Genomic DNA, 26,491 nt, shown 5'->3' with positions numbered 1-26,491 from the left:
ATTTATTTTACTTGCTTCTATAGCGCCATTAATTCCACAGCGCTTTACAGACATCATCGCTGTCCCCATTGGGGCTCACAATCTAGATTCTCCATCAGTATGTCTTTGAAGTGTGGGAGGAAACACAGAGAAAACCCATTCAAACATACAAAATGCTTGGAAATGTTGTCCTTGGTGGGATTTGAGCTCAGGGCCCCAGTACCTCAAAGCAACAGTGCTAACCACTGAGCCACCGTGCTGCCAAAGCGGAGTCTAATAGACCAACTGTCAGAGTTATGCTGACAGGCATAATACGCTGCAATATAGAAGTATTGAAGTATATTACAGGAGTGATCAGACTCATTTAAGGTCATGTTTCCTAGTAGGACTAAAAAAGTGGAAGGAAAAAAAAAGAAGCTTTTTCTTTGTTTTTATTTTTTTACATAATGAACAAATAATGTGTGTCACACCTTAACTACAGCGATGGCACATTACTTAATCTACAGTTGATGCCATGATGAGAAAAAAAAAACTGAGGCAAAAGCAAGATTACTATTTTTACTTACTCGATGCCACCCCCACCAAACAAAAAATACATTTTCAAAACATATGTACACCAAAGTGGTGCCTTTGAAAGATACAAAAGAAACAAAGCTCTGAAAATCACTTTAGTTTTTCCCATCTTGGACAAGACATCAGCAACACATCCTGCACTCCATATGTAAGTACACTTGGCACCACAGATGTGCTATAACCTTGCGACATTCAATTACACTGCCAGCTAGCTGCAACAATAAATCTTCAATATCATCCCTAGAATCGGAGAAGAGCGATCTGAGACTTGTTCTAATAAAATCCATCTTTCACACTAGAGCCGCTTCCTTACTCCGCTCCCTGTAACTTGCTTGCATATAACTTGCCTGCAGCTAAGCAGTCGTGTTGCCCAAAATGCCCCTAGGGCAACTCCTAGAAGAGCCCAGAAAATCCATCGATAGAATTTTATCCTATTTGATGAGTAGAAACAGAAAAAGAAGAAAATGAAGCAACTACTCATAGAGAAATGCAAAACAGCTTCTACAAGGAAACTGATACTAGATTTCCTCTCTCTATTATATAATAATATTCAGGATTGAGAGTCCTCAGTGGTTGATACCTTTTAATGGCTAACTGAAAAGATGGTAACACATTGCAACCTTTCGAGACTACTCAGGTCTCTTCATCAGGCTGACTAATACAAAATCTGAAGTCACATATTTATGCACAATACAGCCTAGAAAAAATGCAATAGATAAGACAAGTGACGTGAAGCAGAACTATCAGTATGGGAGAGGGAGAAACATAAATATAAACATTGGACCAGTTCATAGATAAGGAGTCTGGATGTTTTATGGTCCTCTGATTGGGGTCTAGTTCTGTGTTGCCCCGCAAGGTTTTAAAAGGAAATTCCTTAATTGATGTAAAAAGACATAAATCCATGCGACACATTCATTCCAGCACTGAATGCACTTATGTCTTTTTACATCAATTAAGGAATTTCCTTTTAAAACCTTGCGGGGCAACACAGAACTAGACCCCAATCAGAGGACCATAAAACATCCAGACTCCTTATCTATGAACTGGTCCAATGTTTATATTTATGTTTCTCCCTCTCCCATATTGATAGTTCTGCTTCACGTCACTTGTCTTATCTATTGCATTTTTTCTAGGCTGTATTGTGCATAAATATGTGAATTCAGATTTTGTATTAGTCTAGCCTGATGAAGAGACCTGAGTAGTGTGGAAAGCTTGCAATGTGTTACCATCTTTTCAGTTAGCCATTAAAAGGTATCAACCACTGAGGACTCTCAATCCTGAATATTTTTCTATCCACTGGCTAACACGGTACAAAGATATACATCTTTCCTATATTATATAATAGAAATGTACTTCTAAATATCCAGATATTGGTAATGGTGGTAGAGCATTCCACCATGTAGAGCAAGTAATTGAAGCATTTTTCTTCCTGACTCTTCCCAGTGTTAGCTCGCATTTCATGCAGCTATAGTATGGTCTAATCTCCCTTGTGACGAGTGGTCCAGTGATAATATTTTTTATTTATTATACTTATTTATATAGCGTCACTAATTCCACATCGCTGTACAGACATTATCATCACTGTCCCCGATGGGGCTCACAATCTAGATTCCCTATCAGTATGTCTTTGGAATGTGGGAAGAAATCGGAGAATCCGGAGGAAACCTACAGAAACACGGAGAGAACATACAAACTCCTTGCAGATGTTGCCCTTGGTGACATTTGAACCCAGCACCCCAGTGCTGCAAGACTGCAGTGCTAACCACTGAGCCACCGTGCCACCCTATTATGAGCAAATTCCATCATCTCACTTCTTCCCGTAGAGTTCCAGTCATTATGTTTTCATACAGTTTGTATCTCTACATAAAAGCAGAGTTAGGTCCATATATATTTGGACAGAGACAACATTTTTCTAATTTTGGTTCTAGACATTACCACAATGAATTTTAACCAAAACAATTCAGATGCAGTTGAAGTTCAGACTTTCAGCTTTCATTTGAGGGTATCCACATTAAAATTGAATGAAGGGTTTAGGAGTTTCAGCTCTTAACATGTGCCACCCTGTTTTTAAAGGGACCAAAAGTAATTTGACAGATTTAATAATTGTAAATAAAATGTTCATTTCTAGTACTTGGTTGAAAACCCTTTGTTGGCAATGACTGCCTGAAGTCTTGAACTCATGGACATCACCAGACTCTGTGTTTCCTCCTTTTTGATGCTCTGCCAGACCTTCACTGTGGTGGTTTTCAGTTGCTGTTTGTTTGTGGGCCTTTCTGTCTGAAGTTTAGTCTTTAACAAGTGAAATGCATGCTCAATTGGGTTGAGATCAGGTGACTACTTGGCCATTCAAGAATATTCCACTTCTTTGCTTTAATAAACTCCTGGGTTGCTTTGGCTTTATGTTTTGGGTCATTGTCCATCTGTAGTATGAAACGACGACCAATCAGTTTGGCTGCATTTGGCTGGATCTGAGCACACAGTATGGCTCTGAATACCTCAGAATTCATTCGGCTGCTTCTGTCCTGGGTCACATCATCAATAAACACTAGTGACCCAGTGCCACTGGCAGCCATGCATGCCCAAGCCATCACACTGCCTCCGCCGTGTTTTACAGATGATGTGGTATGCTTTGGATCATGAGCTGTACCACGCCTTCACCATACTTTTCTCTTTCCATCATTCTGGTAGAGGTTGATCTTGATTTCATCTGTCCAAAGAATGTTCTTCCAGAACTGTGCTGGCTTTTTTAGATGTTTTTTTTAGCAAAGTTCAGTCTAGCCTTTTGATTCTTGATGCTTATGAGTGGCTTGCACCGTGCAGTGACCCCTCTGTATTTACTTTCATGCAGACTTCTCTTTATGATAGATTTGGATATTGATACGCCTACCTCCTGGAGAGTGTTGTTCACTTGGTTGGCTGTTGTGAAGGGGTTTCTCTTCATCATGGAGACTATTCTGCGATCATCCACCACTGTTGTCTTCCGTGGGCGCCCAGGTCTTTTCGCATTGATGAGTTCTCCAGTGCTATCTTTCTTTCTCAGGATGTACCAAACTGTAGATTTTGCCACTCCTAATGTTGCAGCAATTTCTCGGATGGGTTTTTTCTGTTTTTTTTGCAGCTTAAGGATGGCTTGTTTCACCTGCATGGAGAGCTCCTTTGACCGCATGTTTCCTTCACAGCAAAACCTTCCAAATGCAAGCACCACACCTCAAATCATCTCCAGGCCTTTTATCTGCATAATTGAGAATGACATAACGAAGGGATTGCCCACACCTGTCCATGAAATCGCCTTGGAGTCAATTGTCCAATTACTTTTGGTCCCTTTAAAAACAGGGTGGCACATGTTAAGGAGCTGAAACTCCTAAACCCTTCATACAATTTTAATGTGGATACCCTCAAATGAAAGCTGAAAGTCTGAACTTCAACTGCATCTGAATTGTTTTATTTAAAATTCATTGTGGTAATGTCTAGAACCAAAATTAGAAAAATGCTGTCTCTGTCCAAATATATATGGACCTAACTGTATCTATACTGTCCAGAGATGGATACGACCTCCACAATAAGGCACAAGAGAGATACTTTTATTGCACTGCATTAAGGAGGAAGGTCCTGGCAGGGCTGTACATAGATATTTAGCTTTACAATGTCTGCAGAAATGAGTATAGCTCAATTACTTTATATCAAGGTTAGATGCCTGGTTTCTTCTTTTCCACTGCCATTTATTTAAGTGTAATCAAAAATGTGTCAATGTCAATAGGAATTTGGAAATTGAACCAGTTCATGCAAGACTCTGAATTCAAGAAGCCATATTATACAATCTACGGTGGCTCAGTGGTTAGCACTGCTGCTTTGAAGCGCTGGGGTCCTGGGTTCAAGTCCCACCAAGGACAACATCTACAAGGAGTTTGTATGTTCTCCCCATGTTTGCATGGGTATTCATGGTTCTCCAGTTTCCTCCCACACTCCAAAGACATACTGATAGGGAAATCTAGATTGTGAAACCATATGAGGACAGTGCTGATAATGTCTGTATAGCTCTGTGGAATTAATGGCGATATATAAGTCAGGAGAATAAAAAAATAAATAATATCTGTGTTTGAATCCCAATACCTGGCCCATGGAAGTCCTGAGGACAGGTACTGCGATCTTCACACAATTCATATAACAGGAAAGGGTGAATTCAGACTTGCACTGATTGCTGGTATTAATACAATCTAATCACCCTCCATCGTTCGTACCGTAGTTAAGCATACAGATTAAAGTGGGATAAATTAATTATAATCATCAGCACATTATCCAGTCCCTTTGTAATAAAGGATTTCTTTTTAAAGCATAAATACAGTATCATTGCCCGATGTACGTTTGAGGCTTGCAATAAGCTGCCGCAGTCCGGAGAGAAAACGCAATTACTAGAAAGTCCTTATACAAACAGATCAATGACCACTGCAGCGGCAAGTCTTTAGTTTAATGTCATCAAAGCCCCACACACCGGTAAAATAAAAGAGTGCAATGAGAAGGCAATATACACCTTACAAAGCCAACACTTCAACCCCATTGATATTTCAAGGAACATCACTGTGAGGTTTATTTATTACAGTAACGTCTTGCTGCAAATAAATTTTGTCAACTGCGCGGGACAAGCTTCAAAATAATGAGGTTTGGATAGATATGCGGCGGACGCTGCGTCTTTCTCCAGGCACGTGCACACATCCAGGTCCCCTGGCTTGTTTACCACTGGGGATGTTCCTCTTTTAACGCCCCATACTCTTGTGAAAGTGACCATACCGTAATTGATAAAGGCCAAATGCGGCCGAAACGTTTTGCCTTGACTACATTAAAAGTCAAAAAAATTCATCTTTAAGTTGAGTGCCTAGTTTATTTTTTATTACTTCATGGTGTGGGATCCTACTACGGCACCTTCCTTAGTAGTGCACACGGTTCTCTACTAGTACAAATGCGCATGTCTGCACAAATGGTTAGAAACTGGCTCCATGAGGGCTTGACGTCCACAGATGGGGGTTGTGCTCACAGCCCGACACCGTGCAGGACGCTTGGCATTTGCCACAAAACACCAGGATTGGCAAATTCATCACTGGCGCCCTGTGCTCTTCACAGATGAAAGCAGGTTCACACTGAGAACATGTGACAGAGTCTGGAGGCGCTGTGGAGAGCGATCTGCTGCCTGCAACATCCTTCAGCATGATCGGTTTGGCAGTGGGTCAGTAATGGTGTGGGGTGGCATTTCTTTGGAGGGTAGCAAGGTGTAGGGCTGTGAGCACAACCCCCATCTGTGGACGCCGGGTCCTCAGACCATCCTCATGGAGTCGATTTCTAACCGTTTGTGCAGACACATGCACATTTGTGGCCAGCTGGAGGTCATTTTGCAGGGCTCTGGCAGTGCTCCTCCTGTTCCTCCTTGCACAAAGGCTGAGATAGCGGTCCTGCTGCTGGGGTTGTTGCCCTCCTATGGTCCCCTCCACGTCTTCTGGTAGCACCTCCAGCCTCTGGACACTACGATAAATGAAAAGTGCAGTCAGCCAGAACGCTGGGTATACAGAAGAGGGCAAAAGGTTAATGTAAATATACAGACCTTTATTTACACAACGCGTTTCATCAGGTGATGATGAAGGCGGTATTCAGCCGCCGAAACGTGTTGCGTAAATAAAGGTCTGTATATTTACATTAACCTTTTGCCCTCTTTTGTATGCTCAGAGCTCCGCCTGACCGCACTTTTCTTTTCATTTAACAATACCCCTCCTTGAGGGCTGGGGGTGTAGCAGTATAGGCATCATTACTAGGAGACCTGCAGGACCTTTGATGATGTGTCCAGTCACATGACAGCTTGGACTCCACGCCCAACAGTCTGACGGCCGGCTCCTTACTAACTACTACAGGCTTCTCTCGTGTACAACCTGGATAGGTGAGTGGATCCCTGCTCTAATAGAAATCTCACTAGACCACCAGGTATAATCCTATGATCGCCCCCCTGATTTGTTGTTTCTCTGGACACTATGCTGACAGACACAGCAAACCTTCTTGCCACAGCTCGCATTGATGTGCCATCCTGGATGAGCTGCACTATCTGAGCCACTTGTGTGGGTTGTAGAGTCCGTCTCATGCTACCACGAGTGTGAAAGCACAACCAACATTCAAAAGTGACCAAAACATCAGCCAAAAGGCATTGGTACTGAGATGTGGTCTGTGGTCCCCACCTGCAGAACAACTCCTTTATTGAGGGTGTCTTGATAATTGCCAATAATTTCCATCTGCTGTCTATTCCATTTGCACCACAACATGTGAAATTGATTGTCAGTGTTGCTTCCTAAATGGACAGTTTGATTTCACAGAAGTTTGATGCACTTGGAGTTATATTCTGTTGTTTAAGTGCTCCCTTTATTTTTTTTGAGCAGTGTATATACACTGTATATACTCACACACTCAAGAAATATATTGTAGCAATTAGGGATACAACCTAAAATAACTACTGATCAGTACCTTTTATTGTCACAAATTGCTTTGCAAGGGTATATAAGAGAGGTGAAGTTTTACTGCAAATCTATACTTCATGAAAGCTAAATTTGAGACCGGTGGGAGCTATAATAGTGCCCACACTTGTTGCCGTTAAGATTTCCCATAAAACATGGCTGAATAGAAGTGACAAAAGAGAATTTACATAGATATAAATATTGGCGATTTCAAGCATTATAAGAATATTTACGTCCGCTATATATTCTGCATACAAGCAGTGACCATGAAATATAGTGCCAATAAGTGGGGGAGGAAGAGTTGCAGACTGTTACCTGTTTGGATCCGATAGAGCATGGTAAGCGTTTCATCTGTCGTTAGAGCCGTAACGTGTAGATTGTTCACTGTAGGCACTTGGTCAGCCAGAGCCGTCAATTCATGGAAGTGAGTGGCAAACATGCAAAATGCCTGTATTTTTGTAGAGATGTACTCTGAGATAGCCCATGCTAGTCCAAAGCCATCGTAGGTGGAGGTCCCTCTGCCCAGTTCATCGATGATGATCAAAGAGTTCTCTGTAGCTGATCTGCAATGAGACACAATGAATTCAACTAGAATTGGGTACAAGTCTTTGGCCATCATATGGTAACAAGGAAGACGCTGGGCAGACATGGATGCCTTGCCTACTTTCTCCCGTGTCATAAGTGATAATTACCTGTGAACTATGTACAAGAAAATGAAGGGGACATTCAAAAAAACATACAAAAAAATAGTAGGGTATATCTCCGCACACCATCTACATATTCATCAATCTTCTGCGTGTCAGGGATACATTGTGTATTCAGTAGTCCAGTGTAACATTTTACAGATGATGCTTTCTGGCCTGCTTTTATATTTTGCATTGTGTAATGTGGAGTGGTAATATGGTCTTGGAATGCGTAGGAACAAGAGTGAGGTGAAACACCCATATATACCTTAATAAACATACACACAAAAAAAGCACAACAGACATCATGGAAGTATTAAATATGTGCTGTAGTTTTGCAAAATCTTTTAATTAATCAAGCAAAAATAAATACACTCAATGATATTAGCTTTTTTATATCCTGAACTGAGCTATGACTCGCAAAAACTGCTAAAATCAGTCTTAACCCCTTCACCCCCAAGGGTGGTTTGCACGTTCATGACCGGGCCAATTTTTACAATTCTGACCACTGTACCTTTATGAGGTCATAACTCTGGAACGCTTCCATGGATCCCGGTGATTCTGACATTGTTTTCTCGTGACATATTGTACTTCATGTTAGTGGTAAAATTTCATTCAAATAACTTGTGTTTATTTGTGAGAAAAATGGAAATTTGGCGAAAATTTTGAAAATTTCGCAATTTTCCAACTTTGAATTTTTATGCCCTTAAATCACAGAGATATGGCACCCAAAAAACTTGATAACTAACATTTCCCACATGTTTACTTTACATCAGCACAATTTTGGAACCAAAATTTTTTTTTGTTAGGAAGTTAGAAGGGTTAAAAGTTGACCAGCGATTTCTCATTTTTACAACACCATTTTATTTTTACAGACCACATCACATTTGAAGCCACTTTGAGGGGTCTATATGACAGAAAATACCCAAAAGTGACACCATTCTAAAAACTGCACCCCTTAAGGTGCTCAAAACCACATTCAAGAAGTTTATTAACCCTTTAGGTGCGTCACAGGAATTTTTTTGAATATTTAAAAAAAAAAATGAACATTAACTTTTTTTCACAAAAAAAGTACTTCAGGTTCAATTTTTTTTATTTTACCAAGGGTAACAGGAGAAATTGGACTGCAAAAGTTATTGTGCAATTTGTCCTGAGTACGCTGATACCTGATATGTGGGGGGAACGACTGTTTCGGCGCATGGCAGAGCTCAGAATGGAAGGAGCGCCGTTTGACTTTTTCAATGCAAAATTGTCTGGAATTCAGATAGGACGCCATGTCACGTTTGGAGAGTCCCTGATGTACCTAAACAGTGGACACCCCCTACAAGTGACCCCATTTTGGAAACTAGACCCCCCAAGGAACTTATCTAGATATGTGGTGAGAACTTTGAACCCACAAGGGCTTTACAGAAGTTTATAACGTACAGCAGTACAATTAAAAAATCATATTTTTTCCACAAAAATGATCTTTTCACCCCAATTTTTATTTTCCCAAGGGTAACAGGACCCTAAAAGTTATTGTGCAATTTGTCCTGAGTACGCTGATACCCCACATGTGGGGTAAACCACTATTTGGGCGCATGGCAGAGCTCGGAAGGGAAGCAGCGCCATTTGACGTTTTTGGCTGGAATTGAGATCGGACACCACGTCGCGATTGGAAAACCCCTGATGTACCAAAACAGTGGAAACCCCCCACAAATGACACCATTTTGGAAACTAGACCCCCTAAGGAACTTATCTAGATGTGTGGTGAGAACTTTGAACCCCCAAGGGCTTCACAGAAGTTTATAACATAAAGCCGTACAATTAAAAAAATCATATTTTTTCCACAAAAATGATCTTTTCACCCTCAATTCTTATTTTTCCAAGGGTAACAGGACCCTAAAAGTTATTGTGCAATTTGTCCTGAGTACGCTGATACCCCACATGTGGGGGTAAACCACTATATGGGCGCATGGCAGAGCTCGGAAGGGAAGCAGCGCCATTTGACGTTTTTGGCTGGAATTGAGATCGGACACCATGTCGCGATTGGAAAACCCCTGATGTACCAAAACAGTGGAAACCCCCCCACAAATGACACCATTTTGTAAACTAGACCCCCCAAGGAACTTATCTAGATGTGTGGTGAGCACTTTGAACCCCCAAGGGCTTCACAGAAGTTTATAATGCTCGGGCATGAAAATAAAAAAATCGTATTTTTTCCACAAACATGATCAATTAATCCCTAATTTTTTTATTTTCCCAAGGGTAACAGGAGAAATTGAACCCCAAAAGTTGTTGTGCAATTTGTCCTGAGTACGTTGACACCCCATATGTGGGAGAAAACTACTGTATGGACACACGTCGGGGCTCGGAAGTGACGTTTTGGAATGCAGACTTTGAGGGAATGTTCTGCGGGTGTCATGTTGCATTTGGAGAGCCCCTAATGTACCTAAACTATTGAAACTCCCCACAAGTGACCCCATTTTGGACACTAGACCCCCCACGGAACTTATCTAGATGTGTGGTGAGCACTTTGAACCCCCAAGTGCTTTACAGAATTTTATAACGCTCGGACGTGAAAATAAAAAAATCATTTTTTTCCACAAAAATGATATTTTTGCCCCAAATTTTTTATTTTCCTAAGGGTAACAGGAGGAATTGGACCCCAAAAATTGTTTTGCAATTTGTCCTGAGTAGGCTGATACCCTATATGTGGGGGTAAAACACTGTTTGGGCGCATGTCAGAGCTTGGAAGGGAAGGAGCGCCATTTGACTTTTTCAACTCAGAATTGGCTGGAATTGAAATCAGACGCCATGTTGCATTTGGAGAGCCCCTGATGTGCCCAAACAGTGGAAACCCCCAATTCTAACTCCAACCCGAACCCCAACACACCCCTAAACCCTAATCTCAGCCCTAACCCTAGCCCTAACCCTAACCGTAATGGAAAAATGGAAATAAATCCTTTTTTTTTATTTTATTATTTTTCCCTAACTAAGGGGGTGATAACGGGGGGTTTGATTTACTATTTATGGCGGTTTTTATGTTTGGCGGCTGTCGCACGCTAAAAGACGCTTTTTATTGTAAAAATAGTTTTTGCATCACCACATATTGAGAGCTATAATTTTTCCCTATTTTGATCCACCGAGTCATGTGAGGTCTTATTTTTTGCGGGACGAGTTGACGTTTTTATTGGTACCATTTTCGGGCACTTGACATTTTTTGATCGCTTTTTATTCCGATTTTTGGGACGCAGAATGAACAAAAACCAGCGTTTCGTGAATTTCTTTTGGGGGGGGGGTGCGTTTACACCGTTCCGCGTGCGGTAAAATTCATAAAGCGGTTTTATTCTTCGGGTCAGTACGGTTACAGCGATACCTCATTTAGGTCGTTTTTTTATGTTTTGTCGGTTTTATGCAATGAAAACTATTTTATATAAAAAATAATTATTTTTGCATCGCTTTATTCTGCGAGCTATAACTTTTTTATTTTTTTGCGGATGATGCTGTGTGGTGGCTCGTTTTTTGCGGGACAAGATGATGTTTTCAGCGGTACCATGGATATTTATATGCGTCTTTTTGATCGCGCGTTATTACACTTTTTGTTTGGCGGTATGATAATAAATCATTATTTTTTGCTTCGTTTTTTATTTTTATTTTTTAAGGGGTTCGCTAATGGGGTTAACTAATGGGACAGTTTTATAGGGCGGGTCGTTACGGACGCGGCGATACCTAATATGTGTACTTTTATTGTTTTTTTTTTATTTTCAAAAAATGGATTTATTTGGGGGAATATATTTTTTTTTTTTTGTAATTTATTTGGCGATTTTTTTAAAATTATTTTAACACTTTTTTTTATTTTTTTTTTACTTTATTAAAATAGTCCCAGGTGGGACATCACTGTTCTGTGACAGATCGCTGATCTGTCACATCACAGATCACTGTGACAGATCAGCGATCTGTCACAGGCAGTGCACAAGGCTTCCTCATGCCTGCGCTTTGCAGGCACTGAGGAAGCCAGCTTCCTGCAGGCCCCCGAAGGCCCCCGTCGCCATCCTGGATTCGAGGGCATGCAGGAAAGGAGCCCCCGGCAGCAGTGCTGCACATTGCGCTGCCGTGGGGGGCTCAGGGAAGCACGAAGGGAGCCCCCTCCCTGCCGATGCTTCCCTTTAACTCCCGGTACACCGCGATCATGTTTGATCGCAGTGTGCAAGGGGTTAACGTGTCGGGGGCGGTCCGTGACCGCCCCTGACACATTGTGCCGGGTGTCAGCTGTGATAATCAGCTGACACCCGGCCGCGATCAGCGGCGCTCACTACGTGGGCGCCGCTTATCGCGGTAGACGTACTATCCCGTCCATGGGCATAGGGGCCCGGGTCCCATGGACGGGATAGTACGTCGGATGTCAGGAAGGGGTTAAGGGTACCGTTACACCTAGCAATGCACCAGTGATCCCGACTAGCGATATGACGCGGTCAGGATCGCTGGTGCATCGCTAGGTGGTCGCTAGTGAGCTGCCACACAGGCAGATCTCACTAGCGACATCGCTGGGGACGGGGGTCGCTACTTACCTGTCAGACGCGGCGATCCTGCATCCTCCCGCCCGGCTCCACGCGTCGCTCGTCAGCGCCACAGGAAGCGCAGCAGGAAGCTGACGACGAGGAATGGTCCAGGAGCTTCTCGCGCGATCAGCGATAAACAGCGGGGGAGCCGGTCGGAGGTACGCATCACATGCAGCGATATCGCTAGCAATATCGCTGCAATGTCACAAAATCGGTGACTTTACAGCGATATTGCTAGCGATATCGTAGTGTGTAACGGGGGCTTAAGAGACAAGAAGGGCTTTCCGATCCCTGAGGAATTAATTGTCTATGCTGCCCTGAGGGTTAGAGGCAGAGGAAGAAAGACCGAGACGATGCAGCTGCTTTTATCTCCCCACAGAGATGGATTCAAGGCTACACTGCTTAATACTACTATAAAACTGTCCACCATGCTGCTGCTTATGAGGATCATCTGCTACAGAGAGAATAGAAGATCCTGTTCCCCTAAGTTTTGTGGATAGCAAACTACACAGGAGCTGGTGACCACCCAGGAAAAAAGGTTTTTAACAGTTGGCGGCTCACGATCTGCCCGCGGCTATTAACTAGTTAAATGCCGCAGTCAAACTGACAGTGGCATTTAACAAGCGCTTCCGGACAGAAACACGCTCACCAGTGATCCGCACCACGTGATCGTGGTTCACTGGTGTGTCGACATGACAACCAGAGGTCTCCTTGAGCCCTCTATGGTTGTTGATGCCGGCTTACTATGAATGCCACCCGGTGGGTCAGCGCTCATAGCAAGTCTGTAATTCTGCTATACAGAGGCGATCTGAGCTTCGCCTCTATGTAGCAGAGCAGATTGGGCTATGGCAGCTTCTAGCCTCCCATGGAGACTATTGAAGCATGCCAAAAGTTAAAATATAAAAAGTTTAAATCATCCCCCTTTCGCCCCATTAAAAATAAAACAAAAAATCAAACATACACATATTTGGAATCGCCGCATTCAAAATCGCTCGATCTATCAATAAAAAAAAGCATTAACCTGATCACTAAACGGCATAGCGGGAAAGAAAAATCAAAACGCCAGAATTAAGTTTTTTTTGGTTGCCACGACACTGCATTAAATAACGGGCGATCAAAAGAACGTATCTGCACCAAAAATATCATTAAAAATGTCAGCTTGGCGCACAAAAAATAAGCCCTCACTCAACCTGAGATCAAGAAAAATGGCGACGCTATGGGTATCGGAAAATGTCGCAATTTTTTTTTAAAGCAAAGTTTGGATTTGTTTTTCACCACTTAGATAAAAAAGAACCTAGACATGTTTGGTGTCTATGAAGTCGTAATGACCTGGAGAATCATAATGGCAGGTCAGTGTTAGCATTTAGTGAACCTAGCAAAAAAAAAGCCTAACAAAAAACAAGTGTGGGATTGCACTTTTTTTTGCAGTTTCACCGCACTTGGATTTTTTTCCCCGTTTTCTAGTACATGACATGGTAAAACCAATGGTGTCGTTCAAAAGTACAACTCGTCCAACGAGTACAACTCGTCCCGCAAAAAACAAGCCCTCACATGGCCATATTGTTGGAAAAATAAAAAACGTATGGCTCCGGGAAGAAGGGGAGTGAAAAACGAAAACGCAAAATGGAAAAAAACTCCGGCCATGAAGGGGTTAATAAAGCAAAATTCAGAAAATTCTACTGAAATTCCACTCGTGGACCATACATTATGGCATAGCCTGATGCGGCTTAGCATATCTGCATGCTCCCTTTCTTTTATGTATGCCTTACAAAATGATATTCGTGTCCAATTTGGTGAAAACTCCAACTGTTCCAGATAAATTTCGCTTTCCTCGTAGCTTTATAGTCTGCCACCGCCATTCGCCTTAATTAAGGCAAAGCAATTATCCACAGCAATAAAAGGCTGACAAGATGCTGCAGACAGATGCAAACATTAAAGTCGTGGTATGAAATGTCACAGCCTAAAGTATATACCTATTATTTTTTTCTCCTGCAGAAGAAATAACCAGCAACAAGAACTTGGATTGTTTCAATAATATACCAGAGAGCAGCCACTATGGAGGCTTCAAGGGGTTTTCCAGGACTTTTCAAAATTAGGCAGAATGTTTAACATGTTTCCCATAATTTAAGGGAATCTGTCACCAGGTTTGTGCCACCTAATCTCAGAAGAGCATGATGTAGAGCCAGATAACCTGGTTCCAGTATTGCATGTGTCACTTACTTTGATCAGCAGGATATTATTATTAAAGGACTAGTAAACCTGTTGCCATGTATTCCTCCGCATTCAGGAGCTCTGTATATCCCAGCCCACACCACTAAATGGCAGATGTCTGTGTATGCTGTGTATTGGCAGAAAGCTGCCAATCAGTGGTGTGGACGGGGTTATACAAATCACATCACAGGAATCAGGGTCTATGAACCTACAATCATGCTGTTCTTAAATGAGGCAGCAAAAACATGGTGGCAGATATCCTTTAAATAAAGCCAATCTCCCCGACACCTGACTACTGGCAGCTCTAAATAAACACAGATCTGCTACTTGTTTGCTGATTGGTGGTTGTTGAACAGCCTGTTTACAAGGGTAGACCATGTTTCAGATGTACACTGGAGGATCGGTCATAGATCGGTCAGTGTACATCTGAACATATTCTGCTACTGTTCTTAGCAGTACAGATCCGGTTTACACAGACGACGCACTGCCGAAAACGTCGATCTTTTGTCGACTGAGCGTTTGTCTCGTTTTATCGGGTGATCGGCGGCATGATTATAGCGAGAAGAGCGTTCCAAGGAATGATCATTCATAGAGCAGTGTAAATAGCCCTTAAGTGTTTATAGAGAACTAGATTATGGCCCGATGCTATTGCATCGGGAGGATGCGATAGCATCACACCTCTTGCCATATTAACCCTCAACACACACACTCCTCTCACCTTTCACCATCTCCACTCGCATCCACTCACTCTTTCACTCCACATACGACCCTTTCTCTCTCACTCCATCTCTCATACTCACACCGTCATCGTCGCTGCCCCGACATCTTCCTCCGCAGCCACGATCCAGGCGTTCTCCAGGCCGCCGACATGTTCTTGCGGGACGCCATCTTGGATTTCGTGAAATCCCGCGATATTAAAGATGGCGTCGCCGCAACAACATGTCGCTGGCGTGGACGACATCTGGATCCAAAAAGATGGCGTCGGCGAAATCTCGCGAGATTACGCCGACGCCATTTTGGATCCCGATGTCGCCCACGCCAGCGACATATTCTTGCGGGACGCCATCTTGGATTTCGTGAAGTCCCGCGATATTCAAGATGGCGTCGCCGCAACAACATGTCGCTGGCATGGCGACATCGGGATCCAAAATGGCGTCGGCGTAATCTCGCGAGATTTCGCCGACGCCATCTTTTTGGATCCCGATGTCGTCCACGCCAGCGACATGTTGTTGCGGCGACGCCATCTTTAATATCGCGGGATTTCACGAAATCCAAGATGGCGTCCCGCAAGAACATGTCGGCGGCCTGGAGAACATCTGGATCCTGGATCGCGGCGACGGAGGAAGATGTCGGGGCAGCGACGATGACGGTGTGAGTATGAGAAACGGAGTGAGAGAAAGGAACGTATGTGGAGTGAAAGAGTGAGTGGACATGAGTGGAGGTGAAAGGTGAGAGGAGTGTGTGTTGAGGCGGTGTGGTGTGTTGAGGGTTAACATGTGCGTGTGTGTGTGGTGACGTCACCGGTTACAACTGGACGGAAGTTGTTACAACCGGAAGCTGGTTAGGGCATTTATTATTATAGATTCTTTGACTATTTATCGTGCCATTTGGGCTGATACTACAACAGACATGGCCCGGAATCTGCTTCTGAAAGAAGTGGAGCATGCTGATAGTTACAGAGATTTTCATCACACATCGGTGTATACACGTATATTTTCCATCTGTGTATGGCTACTTTTAAAGCGAAATATGAGGTGCATACAGATCATCCCCCAAGTGGTGAAAAAACAAAGGACGAGGGCTGCATACTAATGAAAGTGCACACTAGAAGTCCAATAGGGAAAAAAACAAAACACAAATCTTCCAAATCTCCCATGCTGGCAGATGCAATGATAGCACTGTTACAAATCAAGCTCTACGGAGGTCGGCAGAGTGAGTGGCGCTGCAGCATCTTGTCTTACTTAACTTGGCTTCATCTGTGCATTTGTGCTTTGACATCATTAGGCTTTTTTCTGTCCAGCATTTCACTTCACTTCACCTCGCTTACTAATTAGGTCAATCTGCTACCTGACATGACGGACAATGTGCTGGATTGAGAAGTCAGCAGACAATGTGCAGCGCTGTATGAAGCGCAGTGAAGACAGAAGTGGCTCCACCGTCTTCTCTATCATGTGACATTCAGGTCTTCCATCATGTGTAACTGTATGCGGGTATTATTACATCAATCATCCATAATTGATGCAACTATTGGCCATAAGGGAGGAACATCTGTCTCAGCCCGTTGGGCAGAGTGATCTAAAGCCATTACAGTTAAATATAAAGATCATGTAATGAGGGTCCAAGAACAATCGAGAACGCAGCGACACTCATCTGCAATTGGAGGACATTTTTTATTTTTTTAGCCACAGGTGCCATCTGAAAGCCATCGGTTCTTGATCTGTGGTTTTATGGGAAGCTTCATTTTTATTCCTGCGTATTGAAGCTTGGGATTTTTTTTTTTTTTTTACATTACAGTAGTCTCACTTTAGCAAACTGTCATGGATTTTTGACGTAGATTAAAGTACGTTCAATTGTAGGAGGGGTTCATTCTGCAGAGAATAAGGGTGTGTGCACACGCTGCGGATTCTGCTGCGGATCCGCAGTGGTTTTGGCCCTGCGGATCCGCAGCAGTTTCTGCTGCGGTGTACAGTACCATAATATCCTATGGGAAATGGAAACCGCAGTGCAGACGGTGCGGATTTTTCCGCACGGATTTTGCTGTGGTTTCTAATCCGCAGAAAGAATGGACATGTCAATTCTTTCTGCGGATTCCGCTGCGGTTTACCGTCTCCTCCATTGTAGAGGTGATAAACCGCAGGGCAAAACCGCAGGCTAATCTGCAGATAAACCGCAGGTCTTTTGACCTGTAGATTTAATTGCGGATTTTGCAAAATCCGTGCGGATCAATCCGCAGCGTGTGCACACACCCTAATAGATTTGCTGTCAGATTCATGGCTATTAATTCCCATCATGTGTGACCTTAAACTAATAGTGGTTACACACCTTAATCAGGAGTGCGCCAACAGCTCTCTTCGGACCCTCTTCATACACATAGAAACTATACGCACAAAAAGTAAATCATTAAGCCCTTAGTGACTGAGACAACTTAAACTTAATGACCAGGACAAATTTTTGAAGCCTGACGAGTGTCACTTTATGTGGTAATAACTCTGGAAGCTTCAACGGATCCCACTAATTTGGAGAATGTTTTTCGTGACACATTGTACTTTAGGTTAGTGGAGGATTCAGATCGACATGTTTTGTGTTTGTGAAAATATTGGAATTTTGGTCAAAATTCAGAAAAATTTGCCATTTTCAAACTTCCCATCTCTATATCCTTAAACCAGTTAGTCATACTGAACAAAATAATGAATAAATAACATTACCCATATGTCTACTTTATATTAGCATCACTTTTCATTTTATTTTGTTAGGATGCTAGAAGGGGTTAAATGTTCAGTAGCAATCTCTCATTTTTTTCAACAGTAAAGATATAAATCAAAGCAGTACAGGGATAGTCATTCTTATATTTGCTCTGTTCACACAGTAAAAATGCTTTTTTTTTCTTTAAAAAAAATTGTTTTTTGTTGCTATATTCTGGGAGCTGTAACCTTTTTTGGCAAACAAGGAGACATTTTCAGGTGGCTGGCTGCTACTAGAAGCAGGGATGAAGCCACTCCCAATGATTTGTGACCCAACGAGCTGGACGGGGAGCCATGAAGAGCAGCTCCAGTGTCACACTGAATTGCGGGTACTGTGAGGATTACAAACAGCACTATTCATGTTAACTTTAGTGTTTATGAAGGCATTGCCATGAGAATATTTTTTTTTTTATCTCCCCGGAGTACTCTTAATAAGTTTATTGTTGCTCTAAATGTACACACAACCTCAAAGAAAGAAAGCATAACCTAGCTGTGATACACAGTTCATGCCAGAGTGCAAGAAATGTACCCGTCTCGTGCTTGGGAAAGCAGGGTGTGCATGTGTACTAGTGTGTTACTCAGGGCAGTTGTCTCGCTGACCTAACAAAACGGCGAGTGGTGGCAGCAAAAAGTCTGGTGCGTATGTGAGCTAGCTGTGACGTACGCTTAGCTAATTGCAGTAGTCAGTTGGACGAGTGAGTACGAGAAGCGGGGTCCCCATTTACAGTCGCATCTGAGTCACATGTGCATCGAGTGGGTGATGTTTGCGACACACGCGTCTGGCAAAATACAGCAGAATTAAAAAAATGTGCATATGTATGAATAATAACATACCGGAGGATAGACGCAGTTTCCAGCATCTCAGCCATGAATGTAGAAACTCCTTTAAGTTGACTGTCACCGGCACCCACTCTGGCAAGAATGCAGTCCACTATGCTCACTTCAGCAGAGTCACAAGGTACAAAGCAGCCAATCTGAGCCATAAGAACGATCACTCCGGTCTGGCGAATATATGTGGACTTACCACCCATGTTTGGACCTGTTAGTAAAAAGAAGCAAATAACTAAGAGTAGAATATTCCTGCAAAAGTCAGTATAGTAAGTCATGCTTACTATTTATCTGCACGACAACCTACCCCACTATAAAAATGTAGGGAACCAGTCAGATTCCCTATGCTTCCTAAATCGCCACCATAATGCTAACATTAGTAACAAAGTACTTGATATCGTACAAAAACATTTCCACCTTTTAAAATTAAACATTTAATGCTTTGCCTCAGATCCTTTAATCGAACCCATTCTGAAAATTCTTGATGTCCTAGATGCCAGTCCTTGTTGTAATGTCGGAACAAATTACGTAATGTTATGCTGGCGGCATAGTAGCCCTAACAGGATCCCTGTAAATGCTTAACATATTAAAAGGGAATTTATCAGAAGATGATCAAAACTTAAACTAGGTAAGGGAGTTAGCATCTCCAACGATTGCATATCACCAATACAACAATTTCTAAATCAGTGAGGGGGATCTGATCCAGTCTGATTATGACGTGCAAGTGGCCCTGCCCGCTGTCCCAGTGGACGGTGGAGTCGGGCCCCAACCGCTGTCCCAGTGGATGGTGGAGTCTGGCACCGCCCGCTGTCCCAATGGACGGTGGAGTCAGGCCCCAAGCGCTGTGCCAATGGACGGTGGAGTCGGGCCCCGTACGCTGTCCCAGTGGCGGGAGGAGCCGGTCCCACCCGCTGTCCCAGTGGAGGGAGGATCCGGCCTCACCCGCTGTCCCAGTGGAGGTGGGAACCGGCCCCACCCGCTGTCTCAGTTGAGGTGGGAACCGGCCCCACCCGCTGTCCCAGTGGAGGATCTGGCCATGCCTAATGCCCCAGTGGAGGGGAATCTGACCCTGACAGCTGCTCAGTGAACGCGATATGACCCTGCCTGATCAGTAAAGGTGTGCCTGGGAATGAATGGGTTTCAGGGCTGAAAATGCAGCTGGAGCATTTCTCACCAATTATATATTTGCATTATTCATAATAAAAAAAATCAAATAAAAATAAATGTAAAAATCTCATACTAATGTCAGAAGCAAAATAACAAAAACAGACAATGAAAGATGGAAAACAAATTAAATTATACCCTTTTAAGAAAATAATGAAACCACCTTTTGTATTAGGTCATACTAAATCATGTTCATCAGTAATTAGCTGATCATTGAATCAAAAGCTGAAGACACTGACAAATTACCAGTGATAATATGGAACATCTGCTTCTCCTTCTCAAACGTTATATCATTGGGGATGAACGCCACATCATCCTGCATTTCAACACATGGGTGTCTGGCAGCTTTCAGCACAATTCTTCCCCGTCCCTTCTCCAAGATGACTGGGCGAACATATGGCACTGGAGCTCCATTAGAAACGTGAGCAAAGCTGACAATCGCATCCAAATGAGCAATTACATCGTTCATCGTCTGCATTGGATCTACGTATCCTATGAGGAGATAGAAGGCCATTACATGTTTGTGTTTCTACAGCAGGTTGTTTTAATGTGTAAAACAAAAATAACTTATTTTAAATACATGTATAAATCATAATGTCTCGACTGTAATTTCACCAATTAGTCATGGTTGTAAATCAGTTTACAGGACCAGCACCCACTATGGATAACAGATACAAAAGAATCTTCTGACCCTTAATGCAAATCTGTCACCAGATTTCACAAACAAACGCTACACATTATTACATAAATCTTAGACCCTATGTACTTACTTTGAAAATACACTTTAGAATAGCTATTATAAATATATATATATACATACATACACTGTATATCTGTATATTTTTTGTAAATAAAAAAAATAAGGAAAGAGCGCGAGCTCTCTCTCCTTCGCGCGCGCAAAGGACAGAGCGAGAGCGCGCGCAAAGGACAGAGCGAGAGCACGCGAAGGAGAGCGAGCGCGCGCAAAGGAGAGAGCGCGCGCAAAGGAGAGCGCGCGCAAAGGAGAGAGCGCGCGCAAAGGACAGAGGGCGCGCAAAGGACAGAGCGAGCGCGCGCAAAGGACAGAGCGAGAGCACGCAAAGGACAGAGCGAGAGCACGCAAAGGAGAGCGCGCGCGCAAAGGAGAGCGCGCGCGCAAAGGAGAGCGCGCGCGCAAAGGAGAGAGCACGCGCAAAGGACAGAGCGAGAGAGCGCGCGCAAAGGAGAGAGAGCGCGCGCAAAGGAGAGAGAGCGCGCGCAAAGGAGAGAGAGCGCGCGCGCAGGAGAGAGAGCGCGCGCAAAGGAGAGAGAGCGCGCGCGCAGGAGAGAGAGCGCGCGCGCAGGAGAGAGAGCGCGCGCGCAAAGGAGAGAGCGCGTGCGCAAAGGAGAGCGCGCACGCAAAGGAGAGAGCGCACGCGCAAAGGAGAGAGAGCGCACGCGCAAAGGAGAGAGAGCGCACGAGCAAAGGAGAGAGAGCACGGTAGCAAAGGAGAGAGCACACGCGCAAAGGAGAGCGCGCACGCGCAAAGGAGAGCGTGCACGCGCAAAGGAGAGAGAGCGTGCGCGCTCGGAGAGAGCGCGCTCGAAGGAGAGCGCGCGCCAAGGAGAGAGAGCGCGCGCCAAGGAGAGAGAGCGCGCGCGCAAAGGAGAGAGAGCGCGCGCAAAGGAGAGAGAGCGCGCGCAAAGGAGAGAGAGCGCGCGCAAAGGAGAGAGAGCGCGCGCAAAGGAGAGAGAGCGCGCGCAAAGGAGAGAGAGCGCGCGCAAAGGAGAGAGCGCGCGCGATGGAGAGAGAGCGCGCGCGCAAAGGAGAGAGCGCGCAAAGGAGAGAGAGCGCGCGCAAAGGAGAGAGAGCGCGCAAAGGAGAGCGAGCGCGCAAAGGAGAGAGAGCGCGCAAAGGAGAGAGAGCGCGCAAAGGAGAGAGAGCGCGCAAAGGAGAGCGAGCGCGCGCAAAGGAGAGAGCGAGCGCGCGAAGGAGAGAGCGAGCGCGCGAAGGAGAGAGCGAGCGCGCGAAGGAGAGAGCGAGCGCGCGCAAAGGAGAGAGCGAGCGCGCGAAGGAGAGAGCGAGCGCGCGAAGGAGAGAGCGAGCGCGCGAAGGAGAGAGCGAGAGCGCGAAGGAGAGAGCGAGAGCGCGAAGGAGAGAGCGAGAGCGCGAAGGAGAGAGCGAGAGCGCGAAGGAGAGAGCGAGAGCGCGAAGGAGAGAGCGAGAGAGCGAGAGCGCGAAGGAGAGAGCGAGAGAGCGAGAGCGCGAAGGAGAGAGCGAGAGAGCGAGAGCGCGAAGGAGAGAGCGAGAGCGCGAAGGAGAGAGCGAGAGCGCGAAGGAGAGAGCGAGAGCGCGAAGGAGAGAGCGAGAGCGCGAAGGAGAGAGCGAGAGCGCGAAGGAGAGAGCGAGAGCGCGAAGGAGAGAGCGAGAGCGCGAAGGAGAGAGCGAGAGCGCGAAGGAGAGAGCGCGCGCGCGAAGGAGAGCGCGCGCGAAGGAGAGAGCGCGCGCGAAGGAGAGAGAGCGCGCGAAGGAGAGAGCGCACGAAGGAGAGAGCGCACGAAGGAGAGAGCGCACAAAGGAGAGAGCGCACGAAGGAGAGAGCGCACGAAGGAGAGAGCGCACGAAGGAGAGAGCGCACGAAGGAGAGAGCGCACGAAGGAGAGAGAGCGCGCGAAAGAGCGCGCGAAAGAGAGCGCGCGAAGGAGTGAGCGAGAGCGAAGGAGCGAGAGCACGCGAAGGAGAGCGAGAGCACGCGAAGGAGAGCGAGAGCACGCGAAGGAGAGCGAGAGCACGCGAAGGAGAGCGAGAGCACGCGAAGGAGAGCGCGCGCAAAGGAGAGCGAGCGCGCTCGCGAAGGAGAGAGCGTGCGAAGAAGAGACAGCGCATGCGAAGGAAAGAGAGCGCACGCGAAGGAGAGAGCGCGCACGAAGGAGAGAGCGAGAGCGATGGAGAGAGCGCGCGCAAAGGAGAGAACGAGAGAGCGCGCAAAGGATCGAACGAGAGCGCGCGCAAAGGAGAGCGAGCGCAAAGGAGAGAGCGAGAGCGCGCGAGAAGGAGAGAGCGAAAGCGATGGAGAGAGCGCACGCAAAGGAGAGAGCGCGCGCAAAGGAGAGAGAGCGCGCGCAAAGAGAGCGCGCGCAAAGAAGAGAGCGAGCGCAAAGAAGAGAGCGCGCGCAAAGAAGAGAGCGCGCGCAAAGGAGAGAACGAAAGCGCACGCAAAGGAGAGAGCGAGAGCGCAAAGGACAGAGCGAGAGCGCGCGCAAAGGACAGAGCGAGAGCGAAGGAGAGCGAGAGCATGCGAAGGAGAGCGCGCGCGAAGGAGAGCGAGAGCGCTCGCGAAGGAGAGCGCGCGCGAAGGAGAGAGGGAGAGCGCGAAGGAGAGGGAGAGCGCGAAGGAGAGGGAGAGCGCGAAGGAGAGAGGGAGAGCGCGAAGGAGAGAGGGAGAGCGCGAAGGAGAGAGGGAGAGCGCGAAGGAGAGAGGGAGAGCGCGAAGGAGAGAGGGAGAGCGCGAAGGAGAGAGGGAGAGCGCGAAGGAGAGAGGGAGAGCGCGAAGGAGAGAGGGAGAGCGCGAAGGAGAGAGGGAGAGCGCGAAGGAGTGAGGGAGAGCGCGAAGGAGAGAGGGAGAGCGCGAAGGGGAGAGGGAGAGCGCGAAGGGTAGAGCGCGCGCGAAGGAGAGAGCGCGCGCGAAGGAGAGAGCGCGCGCGAAGGAGAGAGCGCGCGCGAAGGAGAGAGAGCGCGCGCGAAGGAGAGAGAGAGCGCGCGAAGGAGAGAGAGAGCGCGCGAAGGAGAGAGAGCGCGCGAAGGAGAGAGAGAGCGCGCGAAGGAGAGAGAGAGCGCGCGAAGGAGAGAGAGAGCGCGCGAAGGAGAGAGCGCGCGAAGGAGAGAGAGAGCGCGCGCGAAGGAGAGAGAGAGCGCGCGCGCGAAGGCGAGAGAGAGCGCGCGAAGGCGAGAGAGCGCGAAGGAGAGAGAGCGCGCGCAAAGGAGAGAGAGCGTGCACGAAGGAGAGAGAGCGCGCGAAGGAGAGAGCGAGCGAAGGAGAGAGAGCGAGCGAAGGAGAGAGAGCGCGCGAAGGAGAGAGAGCGCGCGAAGGAGAGAGAGTGCGAGCGAAGGAGAGAGCGCGCGAAGGAGAGAGAGTGCGAGCGAAGGAGAGCGCGCGAAGGAGAGCGCGCGAAGGAGAGCGCGCGAAGGAGAGCGCGCGAAGGAGAGCGCGCGAAGGAGAGCGCGCGCGAAGGAGAGAGAGCGCGCGCGAAGGAGAGAGAGCGCGCGAAGGAGAGAGAGCGCACGCGAAGGAGAGAGAGCGCACGCGAAGGAGAGAGAGCGCGCGCGAAGGAGAGAGAGCGCGCGCGAAGGAGAGAGAGAGCGCGAAGGAGAGAGAGCGCGCGAAGGAGAGAGAGCGCGCAAAGGAGAGAGAGCGCGCAAAGGAGAGAGAGCGCGCAAAGGAGAGAGAGCGCGCAAAGGAGAGAGAGCGCGCAAAGGAGAGAGAGCGCGCAAAGGAGAGAGAGCGCGCGAAGGAGAGAGAGCGCGCGAAGGAGAGAGAGCGCGCGAAGGAGAGAGAGCGCGCGAAGGAGAGAGCAAGATGAATTTAAGCTGCTAAAAATTTTCAAGTGTTTGACAAACGGACTAAGTGTGGTAAAGAAAAATTGTGAAATCCATAAAGCCATCTAAGGAGAGGGGACGTAACACCCTCACATTGAACATATGGGATTAACTGGGCAAGTGAGAAAGAGCTGACACTTCAACCTCTATTAAAGTAGGACCTAGTGCCATGAACAGGTAATTACAACAACAGATCTGCTTCCCTCCGCTAAGCTCTGAACCATTTCCATTACATAGGTTTAGTACTTTTTCTTATGTCATAATTTTTGTCCAATGTTATTGTATATACCATATTGTTTTGGTTCCTATTTTTTTTAACATGTTTGCATATTTGTTTTATAAACACTGCCTGCTTTTCAGGATAAAATACATAAAATGTAATCGCTCCGTTCCTCTTGCTCAGTAAACCTCACCCCTGAAGCCATACGCTACCTGTAACAGATGTCCAATCGGCCTTTTGTTACTGTGGAGAGGTCAGTGACCATACCAGGGTATATAGATTACCGTACATGCGTTGGAATTGGATGTGTATATACTGTACGTTCACTTTGAACTCCTTAATATTCGGTTTAGTAGTGAAAGCAGCAGTGGCATCATCCATCAATCGTCAGCCAATTGCATAATTGTCTTGAGAAAAAGGCAGCAGAATTGTATCCCTTGACAAATTGGTAGCAATGATCTCTCCGGTGTTCCCCTGACACTCCGTCTTCCACATGAATTTATGACCCACTACAAGGACACACTTCTCATCTCTACCATAACTCCACTTCCCTAGTTTAATTACTTTAACTTCTCTTTAGGATGCATCTCCCCATCCTACCCATGTACAAATGTCTGGGAATATTTTCTAAAATTGTGCTCCTGTCTCAGTCATTCATTTGTAAATTGCCCGATGAAGGCCATCCTCTGTGCTCCAAAGAGTGGAAAGTATGTTTATTGGCTAACCAATAATATTATACACAGAGTCACTGGATCATGTAAAATTAAGGATAAATCATAATTTACTCCATTATACAAAATTATCTACTAAGGGCTTGTACCTAACAAGGACTAGCCCTAAATCCAATTCACCTGCTAGAACCCCAATGTATGTTTGTTTTGCTGCAAGAATTAAAAAAGTATTGAATTTGGGAACCGGAGCCCCCAGGGACTTTGCTGACATCTTAAGACACAGCTGGAATGAGATCATTAGTGAAACATATCCCACATCTCAATCATCCTCTGCGTCTCCAATAGAGAGAACACAAACAACTTGACAGCAATTTACAGCAAGGATGAAGCTATCGATGGCGCAATGCTAATGGTAATTTAACCTCATTTAATACCTGCTGCTTTTCCCTTTATTTTTCCAGCAGACATTTCATCTTCTTAGAATTTCATTTTTCTAATTAGAAAGCAAACTTAAATCATAAGTGACAAGCGGTTTTCTTAAAGGGCAATTGTCAAAACCCTTGAATCTTTGAAACATCAGAACCAAAAACGGTAAATGAAAAAGTAACCTCTTGAAGGCAAGACTATTTTATGTCTTATGGACCAAGATCTTTTTGAGTTTGCCTCTCAGCATTCTGGCAGCCAAACCTTTTATTTTTTTTTTTAATTTTAAAGGTATGTGCGCATGTTGAGTATTTGCTTGCAGAAACTTCTGCAAGGTTTCTGCATCTCTTGGCAGCAAAAATGCTGTGGCAAAAACCTGTGTTTTGCCACACTTTTGTACAGCAATGAAGGCTTTTTGTGATGCAGTTTCTTGGTTCAACACCACCTTTTTCATTCTGACGAAGTGAGGCATCAGGGTAATGGTATTAGGGGTTGGTGTCAGCAGCTGTCATTGACACCAAGCCCTAGGTTTAGTAATGAAAACTAAGCCAGCAAGTAAACACAAACACATCCAGCCTATGTAGGAGCATTAACAAAATGAACCAACATAGGCAGTAATCAAACAGCAAATGTTAATTTAAAAAAAAATATTGTGCGGGCTCTTGCCTAATTTTCATAACTAGCAGAGGGAAAGCCA

General features: G+C 45.5%; 1 protein-coding gene across 2 annotated transcripts in view; it reads right to left on the bottom strand.

Annotated features, from left to right (window-relative positions):
* MSH2 (mutS homolog 2) overlaps positions 1 to 26,491 on the bottom strand; it is a 194,231-nt gene that overhangs the window by 50,771 nt on the left and 116,969 nt on the right. For both annotated transcript variants that reach the window (XM_073554007.1, XM_073554008.1), the window contains 3 exons: positions 20,172 to 20,417; positions 18,768 to 18,972; positions 7,353 to 7,600 (listed from right to left, as the gene is read on the bottom strand). In XM_073554007.1, coding sequence (XP_073410108.1) covers positions 7,353 to 7,600; positions 18,768 to 18,972; positions 20,172 to 20,417 — 699 coding nt within the window. The remainder of the gene's footprint in view (positions 1 to 7,352; positions 7,601 to 18,767; positions 18,973 to 20,171; positions 20,418 to 26,491) is intronic.

The sequence above is a fragment of the Dendrobates tinctorius genome, unplaced genomic scaffold (genome assembly GCF_039654945.1).
Source record: "Dendrobates tinctorius isolate UK_male_01 unplaced genomic scaffold, ASM3965494v1 ptg000205l, whole genome shotgun sequence".
In the NCBI taxonomy this organism is placed as follows: domain Eukaryota; kingdom Metazoa; phylum Chordata; class Amphibia; order Anura; family Dendrobatidae; genus Dendrobates; species Dendrobates tinctorius.
This window is presented reverse-complemented; position numbering and strand designations above follow the sequence as displayed.